Genomic DNA, 16,798 nt, shown 5'->3' on the forward strand with positions numbered 1-16,798 from the left:
TGAGTCTGTGTGTGTCCACCTCCAGGTCCAGTTTGGTGTGTGTGTGTGTGAGCCTGTGTGTGTCTGAGTCTGTGTTTGGGTCTGAGTGTGTGTGAGTGTGTGTCTGTGTTTGAATCTGTGTGTGTGAGTCTTTTTGAATGTGTGAGTGTGTGTGAGCCTGTGTTTGAGTGTGTGAGCCTGTGTTTGAGTGTGTCAGTAAGTTTGTGAGTTTGTGTGTGTGTGTGTGTGTGTGTGTGTGTGTGTGTGTGTGTGTGTGTGTGTGTGTGTGTGTGTGTGTGTCCAGTTCCAGGTTTGTGTGTGAGCAAAATTTGCAACAAAAAGTCTGTGGAGCAGTCATAGCATAGAAAGTGTAGCAATGGCAAAGTCTTTAAGTTATCTGACACTAAGTGTTGGCAATGGGAATGTGTACTTGTCAATAAAAATATATGATATATATATAAACATTTTATATATATATATATATATATATATATATATATATATATATATATATATATATATATATATATATATAACTTAATCAATCCCCCCCCCCCACCCCATCCCCGGGCCCCAAACACCACACCACCGCAAATCGAATCTAATTCTGTGGGAAACACTGTTGTATGTATCCATTATTTATTAATAGCCTACAAGTCTGCTGTCTGAATGATGATCAAACATATACTGATGAGTTTAATAAAGTTTATTGTACATCACACAAAAGATGAAGCGTCAGTTTTACTTCAGAAAATCACCGTAAGAGCTGAGTAAACACAGTAAGTTATAAGAAGTGCGCAAGTACATAAAGGAATTACGGTAGAGTTGAGGGAGCATTCCTGTGGGCGGAGGTTAGTCAAAGAACGGTTCTAGTAACGTCATTAAAGAAGGAAGTAGAGGGATGTAGTCCAAACGGGCCGTTCGATGCAGTCAACTTCTGTTAAATAAAATATCTCGCTTGGCATTGAACTTTGAGCTTTATAATTTTACAGATATTATTTATGCTCTAACAACAACATTACACACTAACTAAAGTTTGAAACATGGGATCACGAAGAACGGGACCTTTAAAAAGTTATACATTTAATATTTATAAGTATTTAATGTATGTTTATTATAAATTTGTTTATAACAAAAATATATATTATAAATACTAATGTTGTCAAAGAGTTTTTTTTTTTTTTTTTTACAAAATCCTCAAAATGTAATTATTTTCTCTGCTTCTGTGGGCTATATCTAAACACTGCACGACAGCACTTCTCATCACCCAGCTCAATATTTTCCTTCACGTTCTGAATAGTAAGTATTTTATGAATGGGATTTTATGTTCATGGTAAAACAACTGTTTGCCATTACATTACATTTTGTGCTAACACACAGAGAACTGTCATGAATATTTCATCATATTTGTACCTATTGGCTGGGCGGCTCCGGCGGGTAAGTTGGCTCTCTTGCGTGGGGTCAGGGCAGCAGGCTGGATGGGCAGGATGCCTCCGAGTGCCTGAGACTGGGATTGTGCTGCTTTGGGCCGCTGGCGTGGGGTGATGGAAGTTTCAGTTGTGGGAATGGGGTCTGTGAGTCTACGGGACAAAAACAGAGACAACTGAGACCAGGTCAAATTCACCGACCATAAAGCACTATGGAGCCTCTGGACACGCACCTCGCCTTAGTCTGCGTTTGGCTCTTCTTCGCGGCCGCTTCGCTCGCTCTGATTGGCTCAGGAAGTTTAGCAGGAATGGGAGAATTCTAGGGGGACATATTTCAGATTAGTTTTGTTTTTATGATTTCAGGCATTCCTGCAGGCTGACGCACACAAGCACCCCAATCCAACAACTGATCCCAGAGGTAAAAGTGCTGACCCAACAACAGGCCGAGAGTGACCCTGGAGGAGAGGAAGGAAAGAGACTAACCTTGACGTTTTGGACAGGGCAGTCCCGCCGGCCCAGTTTGAAAGCAAAATAGGACACCTGATAAATGTCAGGCCTCTTATCAGGGTCTGGTTCCAGCATGTACCCTGATAAAATCACCACCACAAAGAGAGGTAAAGAGGAGGGAGAGTGGGAGGAAGAGAGAGAGTGTCACAACGTGACAAAGGGGAAAAAAAGAGGAGAGTGGATGATCGGTATAAGCGTTCATAAGTTGAAGGAAAAGTACATCCAAAAAGTCTTCATTTACTCACTATCAAGTTGTTCAAAACCCATTTGTACATCCATGAAAAACAAAAGGAGAAGGTTTTAAAAAAAAAAAAACTCCATGCCAATCTTTCCCATGTAATGGGCTGTCAAGATCCTAAATGACGAAAAGTGCCACAAAAGTGATGGATTTGTGTGAGCAACAGACTGAAATTTAAATTAACAGTTCACCCAAAATTTTTAATTCTGTCATAATTTACTCATGATCATGTTGTTCCAAACCTGTATATCTTACTTTCTTATCTGGCTTCCATTGCCTTCCATTGTGTGGATAAAAAAAAATACAAAGGAAGTCAATGGGAACCGAAACTGTTTGGTTACCAACATTCTTTAAAAAAATATATTATTTTAAGTTTGTTAGAAGAAAAAAAGTCATACAGGTTTGGAACAACATGAGGGTGAGTAAATGACAACAGAATTTTAATTTTTTGGGTGAACTGTTCCTGACCTGTATTTAAATTTTCACTTCATTAAAGCTCTAAAATGAACTATCTTGTGCTACGTTCACACTTTCAGTCCAAATTTGATTATCTGTCCTATTGGAATCTGATCTAAAATCATTGACGTCCACATTGTGTATAGCAACCTTTCAGATCCGATTTATATGTCTATGCCACTCTTTCATTTTCATGGCATAGACATATAAATCCTATGGCATCCTATGGCAATAACATTGCATTGCTAGGCATGCACCAAAAACAAAAAAAACACCATCACCCGAAACATAGATGGCTTTGCAATACAGATGTTGTCTTATATGTTGTCTTATTTACAACATGACAATGTGTGACTTCTGGGGCAGAGGCAGAAATGTAGGAGGCTGGTTTGTGCCGCTTTATTTCATGCCGTCGTCTCCGCCGGTCTCAAAGCACGTCTCCGTAATATTGTTATTTTCTGCTCGTCCGGCACTTTGCAACAACATAACCTTGTTTCTGCAGCAACTTTCAGCATGTTTCCTCTAACAATGTCCGACGTTTACGTTTTACGCGGCGTGAGAAAGTCACATAAACTACGCAAAATCCGATAAGATCCTGAAACGGATTTCCAGATATGCGATTTGAATAGGATTTCAAACCACATTTGCATGTAGCTCGAAATGGATTTGTAAAAATTGCATTTCTTGTGATTTTTTGCCGTTCACACCTGCTAAATCTGATCAGATTTGGACTGACAGTCTGAACATAGCCATATTGCCAATAAAATGGCAGGTTGACATCATTAAAAAGCCAAACACAATTATTTTTCCCCTAAACAAACAACATTGACATCAATGTTGTCATGTTCTTCATTTTAAATATCTACAAAATAAGGGTAGATATTTTGTGTATTTTGACTTTGTAACTTCCATAACCTTTAATTAATGACCAGGATTTTCTTTATATTCTCCATTTGTGTTCCACAGAAGAAAGAAAGAACTTGAGGGTGAATAAATGATGACAAAATTTCAGTTTTGGCCCTTTCAAGTGAGACCCACAGCCATACTGAGCCAGTGGTGAGACGGAAACACACCTGGTGCGAGACGCGAGCAGCGACAGACAGATACTTACGGATGAGGCGGTGCATGTCCTGTGAGTAGCGGGAATTGTCTGGAATGGTGAAGTTGCCATCACAAATGGCCACCTGACTCTCACCAAAGGGCAATGTGAAGAAACAGATTTTATAGAGCAGACAGCCCATTGCCTGAAAGAACAAAGAACCCACGTCATTCTTTTTTGTTTTTTTGGTACAAAACAAGCATACATTAAAGTTTATAAGAAAGCTAAACTGACCATACTTATTTTTTACTTATTGCAAACATGTTGTAATCTCTTGTGGAATGACTTTCCTAATCTACTGACGTTAATATAACCAATAACCTAACAGCTATTTAGGCATTGATTTAGCAAACTTGCAATTAGTCTGGTGAAAGATAGATTCGAAAAGCTTAAGAAAAGCCAATGACTTTAAAATATCTTCTGATTGGCTGTGATATCTTTAATATATTTACTTACCCAGATATCTGCTTTAGTGGTGATGATTTTGCCGTTGTACAGGTTCACCATTTCAGGAGCGCGATAGGACAGGGTTGTGTACCTAAACAAAACAGACAATTTCATAAAACTCTGCATTATAATTAGTGTTATTATTATCACCTCAAAAGAAATTTGTCATAATTTGCAATAAATACAAGCAATTTTTTAATGGCCTATTGCACCTCAAAATTCTAGGCTGAAGGATGAACAGTACAGACTTAGAATATCATCCATCATAATGGTTATTGGACATCTATTTTAATGTATTTAAAATGTGACTTATTCCAGTGATGTCAAAGCTGAATTTCCAGCATCATTACTCCAGTCTTCAGTGTCACATGATCCTTCAGAAATCATTCTAATATGCAAAAAACATTTTATTTTATTATTAATGTTGTAAATAGTTGAGCTGCTTAATATTTTGGAGCATTAATTGATAGATGTCTTTACAGTCTCTTTTTACCAATTTAATGAGTCTTTACTGAAAAAAAGTTTCCATTCCTTAAAAAAAAAAATCATATGATCTGTCTCTAGTCTTGATTAACAACTTGACGTTTTATATTTTTTCTGACCACTCACCCGACAACTTGTCAATATAAGAATGTTAAAGGGATAGTTCACCCAAAAATGGAAATTCTGACACCATTTACTCACCCTAAAGTTGCTCCGAACCTGTATAAATTTCTTTCTGCTGTTGAACACAAAACAAGATTTTTTGAAGAATGTCGATAACAAAACAGTTGATGGACCCCATTGAATTCCATAGTATTTTTTTTTTCCATAGGGAGAGTAAGTGATGACAGAATTAAAACTTTTGGGTGAACTATCCCTTTAATGAGTAAAATCATGCAGTACAACTTACGGACCATCAATACAACAATATACAACATTATGCGTATTCATTCCAAATAATCAATAGCCTCCTGGAATCCGTGAAGTGAGTGGACTCACCTCCAGTAATGTGCGTGAAAAAATGTTGAAAATAGAGGTGGGCATAGATTAATTTTTTTAATCTAGATTAATCTAGATTAATTTTGAAATTAATCTAGATTAATCTAGATTAAAATGGCTCATTTGAATTCTGCCGAAGGCATTCAGAATATGTGTGCTACCCAAATAATGACTATAAAAGTAGGCTAAGTCTTTGAGAACGGGTTTCTCAAGCCAGGTGGCGCATTAGACCAGGGGCTCATCTCCTGTTTCCAAAATGCATCACAAACTGCTTGAGAAAGCTGTTCTACTCATAGACTGTAAAAGGTTACTTCTGTACTGTTACCATCCGTAGGCAACATTAGGTAGGCCTATGTTATTATCAACTACTATAGGCTATCAATTAGGGATGGGCGATATGGCCTAAAATCCATATTGTGATATACATTGCAGCCTCTTGCGATAACGATATACAGTATATTATAATAAAACCATTTCAGAACAGGTTACACAGACCCTGCAAAACAACTGCTAATTTTTTTTTTTTTAAAGGGTATATGTAGTTTTGAGAACATATATTGTGCAAAACTGTAAGTATACAACATAATTTTGCAAATAAATAAATTTTAAGTACACTAGCTGCAGAGATCTTAAGTAGGTCTAATGTTTATTATAGCTTTGAGCTTATGAAACCCCAAATTTAAAGTTATAATATTGTCTAACTGATGTCTTTTCAGTTAAAAAGAAACACAACAACGATTCTTAAAATCGGGCGTAGACAGAGATTATGTGTTAACGTTACACCACTAAGATATATTAGAATGAGAATAATACGCGCGCGCTGCTATTCAGTGATGTCATGTTTCGGATTAGCCGTGTGTTAACTTACCGAACCGTTACCCCACACACTCGGATAGTTTGCTGCTGTTTGTCGGACGGCTTAAATCCGAACCAAGTCCAAATAATGGATGTTGCAGCTTTCACTTACAGCCGTGTTTACTTAAGATGACGACGAATATGCGTTGCAGCCGGGTTTACCTCGCGGCCCCTGGTAGATTGCGTCATCATAGCTTGTGTAGTAGAGCCATCTCCCAACCCAACTTGGAGAATAGATTAACGGCGATATTTTTTTATCGCGCGATAAGAGTTTCGCGTTAACGCCGATAACGGCCCACCACTAGTTGAAAATATATATTTTTATCTACATCACTGTTCTGAGTTCTGCATTAGTAAGAAATTGATTAAAACGGTTCATTTTACGAGTAAACCGATTTCCAGTGGTTTCAAAACAAATTGAATTTCACAGAAACAGGCTGATTGGAGAGAATTACTTTTTAATTTCGTCCTCCACCACAGTCACTCCTTCACTCTGGGGGTTCTGAAACTTCATGGTGGCGCTGCCAAAATCACACAGTACATAGTGTCCTCTGTCATGAAGCAGGATGTTTTCCACCTGCAAAGAGTCATACACAAATTACACTCCAGTACAACATCACATCTTCAACTAATGAAATAATGTTTGAGAAAAAAACACAGAGGAGTCGACCTCTTGATCAAGTGTTCACCAAGTATCTTTACCAAGGTCAGTCACAAACAGCTGTTAACTGTGACTCATGTAATCAATGGCCCAAACTGAAACACTTTTTCTTGGAAAAAAGTGCTGCTCATAAGAGAAGTAGAAAGGAGGGGCAGAAAAAGCTAAGCAGAAAATAAAGGAACCTTGAGGTCTCGGTGGATTATGGGAGTTTTGAACTGGTGCAGACGTGCCACAGCCTCACACGTGTCACAGAAGATCTGGAGCGCTTCCTGTTCGCTGAAGCCCGTCTGCAAACGCTGGTTCATTAGGTTCACCACCTGACCACCTGCACGCAAACAAACATAGAGATGTAAAACACTACAATACTTCAGAACCAAGTAAACACCAAGAAAGCCAGGATAGTATTCAAAGCGTTGCGTTTGAGAGGGTTTTCCCAGAGGTTCTTGAGGAGAATTAAAGCAGAGACACGATGTGAAATTAGAAAGGTTAAATCCACAGTTCAAATCTAAACAATTAAAAGTGTATCCTTAGACATTATATATTCTGAACACAAGAACCAACGTGTCGGCCCTTAAATCCATCTGTAAGCATTTCAGAAGTCAATTAGCCAGCAAAATGTCAATTTGCCTTCATTTGACTCCCTAGCGAGCATGTTTAAATTTTAATCAATATCTTGTAAATATCAATATCACACGATGGAAGCTCACTGTGAAAGTAAGTAAGTAAGTAAGTAAAATTTATTTATAAAGCGCTTTTCGCAGATAAAATCACAAAGTGCTGTACAAAAACATAAGAAAAACAAACAAATATAAAACATTTACATATGTAAAAATTTTTGTGAGACTAATGAAAACCCATCAACCAAAAGCTTGCCTAAATAAACATGTTTTCAGATTAATTTTAAAAGAGGTAATAGAGTCTAACATGCGTATGGATAGGGGTAAAGCATTCCACAATCTGGGAGCAACAGACTCAAAGGACAGGTCCCCTCGTGTCTTATAACGAGTCTTAGGGACAACAAGCAGGTTCTGGCCAGAGGACCGAAGAGTCCGGCCAGCAGAATAGGGCTTCAAAAGGTCCAGAATGTACTGTGGGGCTTGCCCCTTTAAGGCTCTGAAAGTCAGTACTAAAATCTTAAAATCGATCCTGAATTTTACAGGGAGCCAATGGAGAGCCGACAGGACTGGAGTGATATGAGACCTTCGAGGGGCACCTGTTAAAAGTCTAGCAGCAGAATTTTGAACAGTTTGTAGTTTGTTTAGAGCAGACTTATTTAGACAGGTAAAAACAGAGTTGCAGTAGTCCAGTCTTGTTGATATGAAAGCGTGAATTATCATTTCCAGATCATTTTTCGACACCATTTTACGAATTTTAGATATATTTCTAAGGTGATGAAAGCAATTTCGTACAAGCTGTTTAGAGTGTGTCTCCAAAGACATTTCCTGGTCAAACACAACCCCCAGGTTTCTGAGGCTGGACTTGACCAAGGGTCCTAGAGAGCCGAGGTGCTGTTTGATCAGCGAGGTCTTATGGTCTGGGGCGAATATTAGCGTTTCTGTCTTGTTTGAGTTTACCTGCAAGTAGTTAGTGGCCAGCCAGTCTTTAATGGAGGACACATTAATGGACTTTAATGGAAAGCCGCATTCAATACATCCAATGGGTTGGCTTTTTGTGAAGACTCAAAATAAAGAAACAAGCTCTTTTGGAATAATGAAAAAAATCTATAATCTTTTCTGGGCTTTACGAAATTCTAAGGATAACATCTTGCGGTAAATTAACCAATCAAGACATACTTGGAAACCCTTTCAGATGAGGGCACTGGGAAATGTTTTTCCAGTAATGAGGATTAGTCTTTTGTGTAGGTGCTATTAGGAGATGACATACCGGCCTTACACAATTCGAGACTTCGAATTGCTTTCTCAAGCTTTCTCAAGGGACAAGAAGATTAGGATATAAGGCCATGTCAGGCTGTGATGGAGGTCTGAAATCTATCTAAAGAGCGCCTCCAGGTGGATGAATTGTATAAATAGCACAAACACCTTGGACAAGAGGAGACACTGTATATAAGGCCCTAGGATGCATTTTGGTCGATCGGATCACATGTAGACGAGGAAGACACATTCTCGTTTACACCTGGTGTTTTAATCCATCTCGTTTTCAACCACTTCTGTCCTGATTTCTTCGAGGGGAGGGTCTATGGGCAAATGTATGAGTTCTTTCAGATTTTTCGATTTTTCGACAAAATAAGCGCACGCAAATTACACATGAACGCTCCCGAAGAACACAGAAAAACACACGGAGAGCATCAGCTTTCTTTTCTGCTCTGACAGCCGCAAGATCACGCCGAACTCTGTGAGTGTGTGTTAAATCAGGAACGGTGAGAGAACATTGTGCTTGGTATGTTTTTCATCTTCAAACCAAACTTGGGTCTCCAGCCGACTAAGTTTAAATCCAGTCTGGCTAGTGCGCTTCCAATAATGTTTAGCAGGCGTCTTTTGTGGCTGTTTAAATACATTAAAATAAAATAAATCAAAGATCCTTTTAAGGGTGTGTTCACACTTGGCAGGTTTAGTTGATTAAAACGAACTCTGGTGCGATTGCTTTGTTAGTGCCGCCATCCAAACCCTGGTGCTCACCAAACAAGCGGAGCGAGACCCCTGAAAAACTGCTTCCAAATAGAGATGCACCATCCAGAAATCTTTTCTTTTTCTTTTTCTTTTTTGTGGTGAGCAGGACGAGGCCGAGGGCCGTGGGAGAACGGCGCGAGGCCGGTGGCGTGAGTGATAATGAGCGACAACTGCGCGACGCACCGGTCTTGTATCTCTCAAGGAGGAGCGGAAGCATAAAGGAGGAGCGACGACAGTGGAGAACGAGAGAGGACAGGCCTGGACTTGTGTTGTGTTTGTTTTATTATTATATGTGACAGCATATCTCCAAAGAAGAGAGCAGATGCGGCAGCAGAACAAATACTGTACCAAGCTCAAAAAGTTTACAGTTCACAACATGCACAATATAGGAAGTGTACAGCGGTAACCAAAGAGACCTCATGTTGCCGCTGTTCTATAAGCGCAACTTAATGTCAGAGAGTGAATCTGCATTTTCAATTAGCCAGCAATTGTCAATTTGCCTTCATTTTACTCGCTAACAAGCATGTTTATCTCAATCAACATCTTGTAAATATCAATATCATGCGATGGAAGCTCACTGTGAAAGCCGCATTCAATACATCCAATGGGTTGGCCTTTGTGAAGACTCAGAAGAAAGAAACAAGCTCTTTTAGAATAATGAAAAAATCAATTATCTGTTCTGAGCTTTACGAAATTATAAGGTTAACATCTTGCAATGAATTAACCAATCACATTTCTAAATACACAACTAGCACATTTAGCCCAGAACACAGCATTGTTTTGGATGTCCAAAGTTCCTTTGCAAAATATAAGTCATAAAAGCGTTTTTTCTTTTGTTTTTCTTTTTTGTATCTTTAGGTTCACTGTACAAAAATTACAGTTGAAATGCTAAGTGAACCAGGACTAAATGTCTAAAGACACCAAAAGAACTAAACTACAAGTGTGAGCAGTGAACACATACTAAATAAAAGGAAATTTAATGAGACATTTGAAAAGAAGTGCTTATTAGTTTTTAACTATTCTTTGGAAAGATGCTTAACATAAACATTGGAGTATTTTTAGCTTTTAGTCGCATCTCTGTTTGTCTTATAGGTGGTACAGTTGTCTACTTGACAAATCGGTATTTAAGTTTACTCTTTGTCAAATGTATGTTTGTTTTCCCACACAGAGCACAAGGCGGCTGTGCACAGAGGCTTTATGGGTCTGAAAGGCTTACCTCTGCAGAAGTCCATGAGGATAAACACCTCCCACACGTCTCCACCTCCTACAGCCGTGATGCTGGAGTCCAGGAACCCAACGATGTTCTTGTGACCGTTGAGATCCCGCTGGAATACAATCCATAAAGAACAGAAGTGTATGAATGAATCAGACGAAATGAGCTCAAGCAGGCACACGTCACAAAAAACTCAGATTTTTTAAATAAATTTATATTAAATTAAATATTGTATGGTACCTGCCATTAAAAAAAAAAAAAAAAAAGTCTCTTATGCTCACCAAGGCTGCATTTATTTGATCATAAAACAGTCAAATTGTGAAATATTATTACAATTTTAAAAAGTAATACTGTAATTTTTTCCTGTGATACCAAAGCTGAACTTTTAGCATCATAACTGCAGTCTTCAGTGTCACATGATCCTTCAGAAATCATTTTAATATGCAGATTTGGTTCCACAAATATTTTTGTGCAAAACGTGATTCTTTTATGAATTTTAAGTTCAAAAGAACAGCGTTTATTTAAACTAGAAATCTTTTGGAACATTATAAATGTCTTTACTGTCACTTTTGATCAATTTAATCTATTCTTGCTAAATAAATAAAAAACTTACAGACCTCAAACTTTTGAACAGTAGTAACTTTTTACAGTATAACATGTCTCAAATATAAATGATCATATCAGTGTTAAAGCACAGAAGACATTTCATCATGCTCACCATGATCTGGATCTCGCGCTTGCAGACCTGCAGGTCGTATTCGTTGTTGACGTACATCCTCTTTAGTGCGCAGCGCACCCCCTGATTAGTCCGCACTAAGAAGACGATTGCAAAGCCGCCTGCAAAGCCAAACACACAAAGTTTAAATGCTTTTGCTGAAAACAGATTCAGATGTGCCATGTCAGCATTCAAAGCTATTTTTATGGAAAAATTCAATTACAAAAATACAAATATCATATAAATACAATGAAAACCAAACAAACAAAAACAGCAAGTCATAGTATACAAGATTTTTTAAATTTTCCAAAACCTTTTCAGGAATAATCTTACTAAATAAGTCCTTAAGTGAGGTAACTTCATAAAAGAGCCTTCTACTTGAAATCTAATAAAATATGTTCAACAGATAACGGAATCTTACAAAATATGCATAAAGTTGGGTCTTCACCTTAAAGTAAAAAAGCATGGGTCAAACTTGTATGACTTATACGACATCTGGTGTAGACCACTTGATCAAGTCTAGTTTTGCATATAGCTTATTATTCTTGCACATATTCCACTCTTCTTGCCACTTATTTAACATGTATCGATTAATAATCGGTCTGATATCTGAGGGAGGAATTTGACATTCATTAACTTCCTGATTAAGAGCTTCCTTAGCATCTGCATCAGCTCGTTCATTTCCTGAAAGTCCAACATGGCCTGGAACCCAGCGAAAGATAATACTGAAGAACTGATTTAGCAGATAATCCTTGCAGAAAACAAGCTTGAGAACTAAAGGAGTGAGGTGATATTTACACAACACTGCCTCCAAGTGGAAATCAGCAGAATTTTAATTCAGTTTTGCAGTCAATAATTGTATCCCTTAAAACTCATCTTTGATCACCAAAATTACATTTAAATGTCGTTTCCTTGAAAAAATGTCTTCATGCCTTAGAATAGCTTGAATGTAACTCTAAACCCTTGCCTCATTTAGTATACGCGGTTCTATGAATATGCAGATTAGCCCCGCCTCCACTCACTCAACCAGCTCAGAGATCCACTCATTGACGTGATTGATTAGTTAGTTTGAGACGTCAGAAACACCAGCGATTTCAAACCGTGTTTTTGAGACTGTCTTTGGTTCACTGCAGTTTTAAGGAGAAAATACTCAACTATGGTGTTGACTTATGAATTTGCACTTAGTTTGTCTTAAACCATATTAAAAACACCACATAGATATATAAACAACATTAAAAGCTTGATTTTCACCATAGGGGGACTATTTGTGATCAAACACTGGTCACCCTGTCGATAAGTTCACTTAAAAAATCCATTATTCACATTTCAGCATGCAAGCATTAAATTGTGTTTCGTTGAGCCAGACATTTTTAGTGGAAGCACTGGGAACAAGTGTATGTGAACAGCATATTAGTCTAAGCATTTACACATGGTGTTATTGTCCATGCTGATGTGTCCTGACATCAGAGCCTGTATGTTTGCACTCAGATTTTGCTGTGTTAGCATAATGTGGAGCAGGGTGTTATTCCTCAAAGCAGGCACAGGGGAAACTGCTGGGGGAAAGTAGGACACAGATATTTCTAGCTCTATAGAAACAGTCAATTTGCAGTCATACAATCAGTGAGATTATCTGTGTTTTGCTTTTATTGCAGAGCTGAAAGATGCTGAGAGGTGTCTGAACAGCACAGATGAGTCTGAGATGCGCCAGGCCTGAGAGTCTATTCGCTTCGTTACCAGTTCCATCTGTGAACTGGAAATTCAATTAAACAGAGTAAACAACTGTTTCCTTTACAACACTGATAACACACGCAATTCACGACGACGCAATGAACGCTCACTCAACCAATTTAATGCTTTCTTCTGTACACAACAAAAGAGGTTTTAGGCAGGATTTTCAAATTGCTTTTTAACATTTTTTAAGCTTTCACAGCACATGGACAACATTCACTTAGTATGGTGTCAATACTATTCATAACTAAATGTCCTCTCTAATGAGAACATGAGGTAGAGTAGCCTAAATAATGACAGATTGTTATTGTTTAGGTGAACTGTACCTTCAAATTCCTCGCTAAAAAATGGATCTTTGAATCAACATTAATATATCAGGTTAGAATTAACACATACAGGTTTGGGGTTAGAAAGATTTTGAAAATATTTTTGAAAGAAGTGTCTTCTACTCACCAAGGCTGCATTTATTTGATCAAAAACACTGTAAAAACAGTAATACCGTGAAATATTACCATGTAAAATAACTACTTTTCTATTTGAATATATTTTAACATCTAATTTATTCCTTTGATGCAAAGCTGGATTATCAGCATCATTACTCCAGTCTTCAGTGTCACATGATCCTTCAGAAATCATTCTAATATTCTGTGTTCAAGAAACATTTATGACTGTTATATGTTTACAACAGTTGTGCTGCTTAATATATTTTGTAGAAATGGTGACAGATTTTTTTTTCAGGATTAATTACTTGATAAATAGAAAGTTCAAAAGAGCATTTATTTGGAATAATATTTTCATTATAAATTATAAAATGTCTATACTGTCACTTGAACAATATAATGCATCTTTGCTGAATAAAATAATGTTAATTAATAGTAAAAATATTACTGACCCTGTACTTTTGAACGGTACAGTATATCTTTTTTACACAATGTGGCAAATTAATGTTTTAAAGCACAAATACTCAATATAGTCTCACAATTATTAGAAAAACTGCATTATAATAATGATAAAAGAATCAATGAAATGCTTAGGTGGAATATAACATGTCACACCGCCGGACATGTCAACACCCAAGTACAGATGAGCAGGGATTTCCAGACAAAGGATTTAGGCCACTAAATAAAGCAGCCAGAGGAGCCGAGAAGAGCAGAGGTCTGACCAGTTCACCGGCAGTTTGGTGGTTTCAATTATCTATAACTAGCTGGCCTATAATACTGAACATCAAAAAATATATTTGAATGCAAATACTATTCAATATTTGGCGATTTTGAAATGACCAGCATTGGCCAATGATTGGCAGAAGTGCTACCTGCCCCTTTAAGTCCAAAATTAACTGACAGCTTTGGCAATCGAATTACAACATTTAAAGAGTGAATTGAGAAAATATAGCGTAAAATAATTATGTGCATTATTAATATATATATTACATGCATATATACATACAGTATTTCATATCTATCTATAAATTCATTGCTTTTCTATTAATTTACCAAACTGCTAACACTTTTACAGTTCCCATGATATTTCCAGCTTTTCCATGACCACAGGATGACCTTGTTGGGTAAGTTACTCTAAAAAAAGTAATTAACTACTAGCTACTAATAATTACATCTTCAACAGTGTCATTAGATTACTGTACTAATTACTCTCTCTAAAAAGTATTACATTACTTATTACTTTCTAAATCCCATATCAACCTCAACCAGGTGAACAATCCAAGGACAGACATGAAACTGCTTTTAATTCCTTCAAATAAATACAACATTTTTAAAGTGACCAAAGTACTTAAAGGTTAAAAGGTTACATTAAAAACATACATTATATAATTATCCGTTAAATTTTGATGTTAAATCCACGTTTATATGGAATTGTTCTATAGTCTATACTGCATTTACATCAGGAGTAACTAATTAAATAACAGAAAAATTAAGAGTAAGTAACCCATTACTTTTTCATGGAGAAAGTAGTTCAATTACAGGAATACTTAGTAATGCATTACACTTGTCCACAATCATCTATAAATCACAGTCACACTGTTTTTGTGGATAACTACATTGTCATTGTCAAATCTGGATATTGTTTGGAGCTCAATCTAATTAAATTCACCCAGTCTTTAAAAAAAAATGTATCGCTGAAAGAATTTTGATTCTCATGATGTTGATTATGGCGTGATTAGCCGAAGATCTGTCCTGTTAAGTGAAGGGTTGTAGGTTGAAAGGAAATATCAAACATCAGCCTGACGTACCTTCTGCCAAAGTTTCTTCTACAGTGACCTGGTGTCGTCCGACAGTGAAAGCCCGACCGATGAAATTCCCACCAGCACCACTGCTGGATCCAGAGCCTCCAGCTCCACCTCCAGAACCAGGTCCAGAGCCCACCAGCTCCCTCCGGGAGTCAAAGAACTTCTTCATGATGTGTCAAAGATGCCTTAAACACTTATGCAAGTCTCTAAGAAGCTGAAGTGGGAGGGTTGGTTGTTCTGGTGCCAGAGGTCTAGATCAGCTGAGACTGTCAAACATGGACTTGCTGCCCAACTCTGGTGCTGACCACAGCTTAAATGAACCGTATAGCCACAAAAACGTACAAGTAAATGATTGTAAACAGTAGATGTACTAAATTAAAGCATCACAGTTGAGAATATCCAAATAAACAGCATCAATCAGCGGTGGCCTGATATGATTAATGTGTTTGTCTAGTGTCTATACAAGTGACACGAGCCCATATCACGATATAAATATTTAAATCCAGCTGAAATCGATGTAAACATTCAGGCCCAGTTGCAAAGTGAACCTTCAGATGTGAAGTCAACAGAAATGATTGTTTGGATGGATGAAAGTCAAAGTCTCCATCATCAGCCAGCTGTGCAGTTCATTAAAACCTCCGAAAAAGCACCCACTTTTCACAGAAAAACAGATGACATGCGGAGATTAATCAGAATGATGGATCATTTCTTAAGTTAAACGCCTATAATCATATTAACTCGTCTCTTGACTGATGAAAATATAATAATTTAAATTCAACATATAATCAGCTAGGCGCTAACGCTAGCATTCCTGCAAAACCCACTCAGACGCGTTTCGCATGTCATCTGCGCGCTCCCGTCGGTGGCCTGCAGGTGAACGGTGAACGGATGCGATTTGATTTAAATCAGACAGAATCGAATTCATGCAGAAATGAGAGTGTTGTTCATGGCGATTCTCGTCTGCGGCTTCGGATGCTGCAGATGCGCCAGCTAACCGGAAACCACACCGGAAGAGTGAAGCCAGGCAGCGCTAAAATAACTATAATAAAAGTCCGGAACTCTTAATAGAAAAACTCTTCATTGTATTGTATATAGTTTTGCAACTCAAACATCAAAAACACACATAAAATACACAAAAATCACACTATAATTACATTTTTATATATATACATTGTAAATTCACTTATTACACACCAAAAAATATTTATTCATAAATGTAAATGGGCATCACAAGACCTTCTTTTACTAATTTTAAAATATAAATAGGTCTCTACCTTCATACTTTAACAGCAACAAGAAAAAAATAAATGCAAAAAGATTATTTTAATCTATTAAATCTATTCATCTATGTCAGCCTTAAATCTATTGATTGATTGATCGATCGATCGATCGATTGAGTCACAGTGCACAACATGTAGCCTATAACATTATTTTTGTTCTCTTCTATTAACATTCTTATGATTATCTCAGTGTTTGATTCGCACTTGAGACCCACGTAGAGGACATTATATTTTAGCGGATTTATCTGACAATGTACATGTCATAGTTTTAAGTCTGGATGTTCTGTAAAGACCACCTTCAGGGCTTTGCAGTGTTACTAACTGTTTGGAGGATTCAACA

At 37.4% G+C, this 16,798-nt stretch overlaps 1 protein-coding gene across 6 annotated transcripts in view; it reads right to left on the reverse strand.

The window, feature by feature from the left end:
• aak1b (AP2 associated kinase 1b) overlaps positions 1 to 16,194 on the reverse strand; it is a 42,537-nt gene extending 26,343 nt beyond the window's left edge. For all 6 annotated transcript variants that reach the window (XM_081355057.1, XM_081355056.1, XM_081355055.1 and 3 more), the window contains exons 1-10: positions 15,182 to 16,194; positions 11,209 to 11,327; positions 10,494 to 10,602; positions 6,833 to 6,975; positions 6,445 to 6,566; positions 4,163 to 4,244; positions 3,719 to 3,851; positions 1,890 to 1,993; positions 1,640 to 1,725; positions 1,393 to 1,559 (exon numbers count right to left, since the gene is read on the reverse strand). In XM_081355057.1, the coding sequence (XP_081211183.1) occupies positions 1,393 to 1,559; positions 1,640 to 1,725; positions 1,890 to 1,993; positions 3,719 to 3,851; positions 4,163 to 4,244; positions 6,445 to 6,566; positions 6,833 to 6,975; positions 10,494 to 10,602; positions 11,209 to 11,327; positions 15,182 to 15,347 (1,231 nt within the window). In that variant the 5' untranslated portion in view covers positions 15,348 to 16,194. The remainder of the gene's footprint in view (positions 1 to 1,392; positions 1,560 to 1,639; positions 1,726 to 1,889; positions 1,994 to 3,718; positions 3,852 to 4,162; positions 4,245 to 6,444; positions 6,567 to 6,832; positions 6,976 to 10,493; positions 10,603 to 11,208; positions 11,328 to 15,181) is intronic.
• Positions 16,195 to 16,798: the final 604 nt, after the last annotated feature.

The sequence above is a fragment of the Scardinius erythrophthalmus genome (genome assembly GCF_964197995.2).
Source record: "Scardinius erythrophthalmus genome assembly, chromosome: 23".
Lineage (NCBI taxonomy): Eukaryota > Metazoa > Chordata > Actinopteri > Cypriniformes > Leuciscidae > Scardinius > Scardinius erythrophthalmus.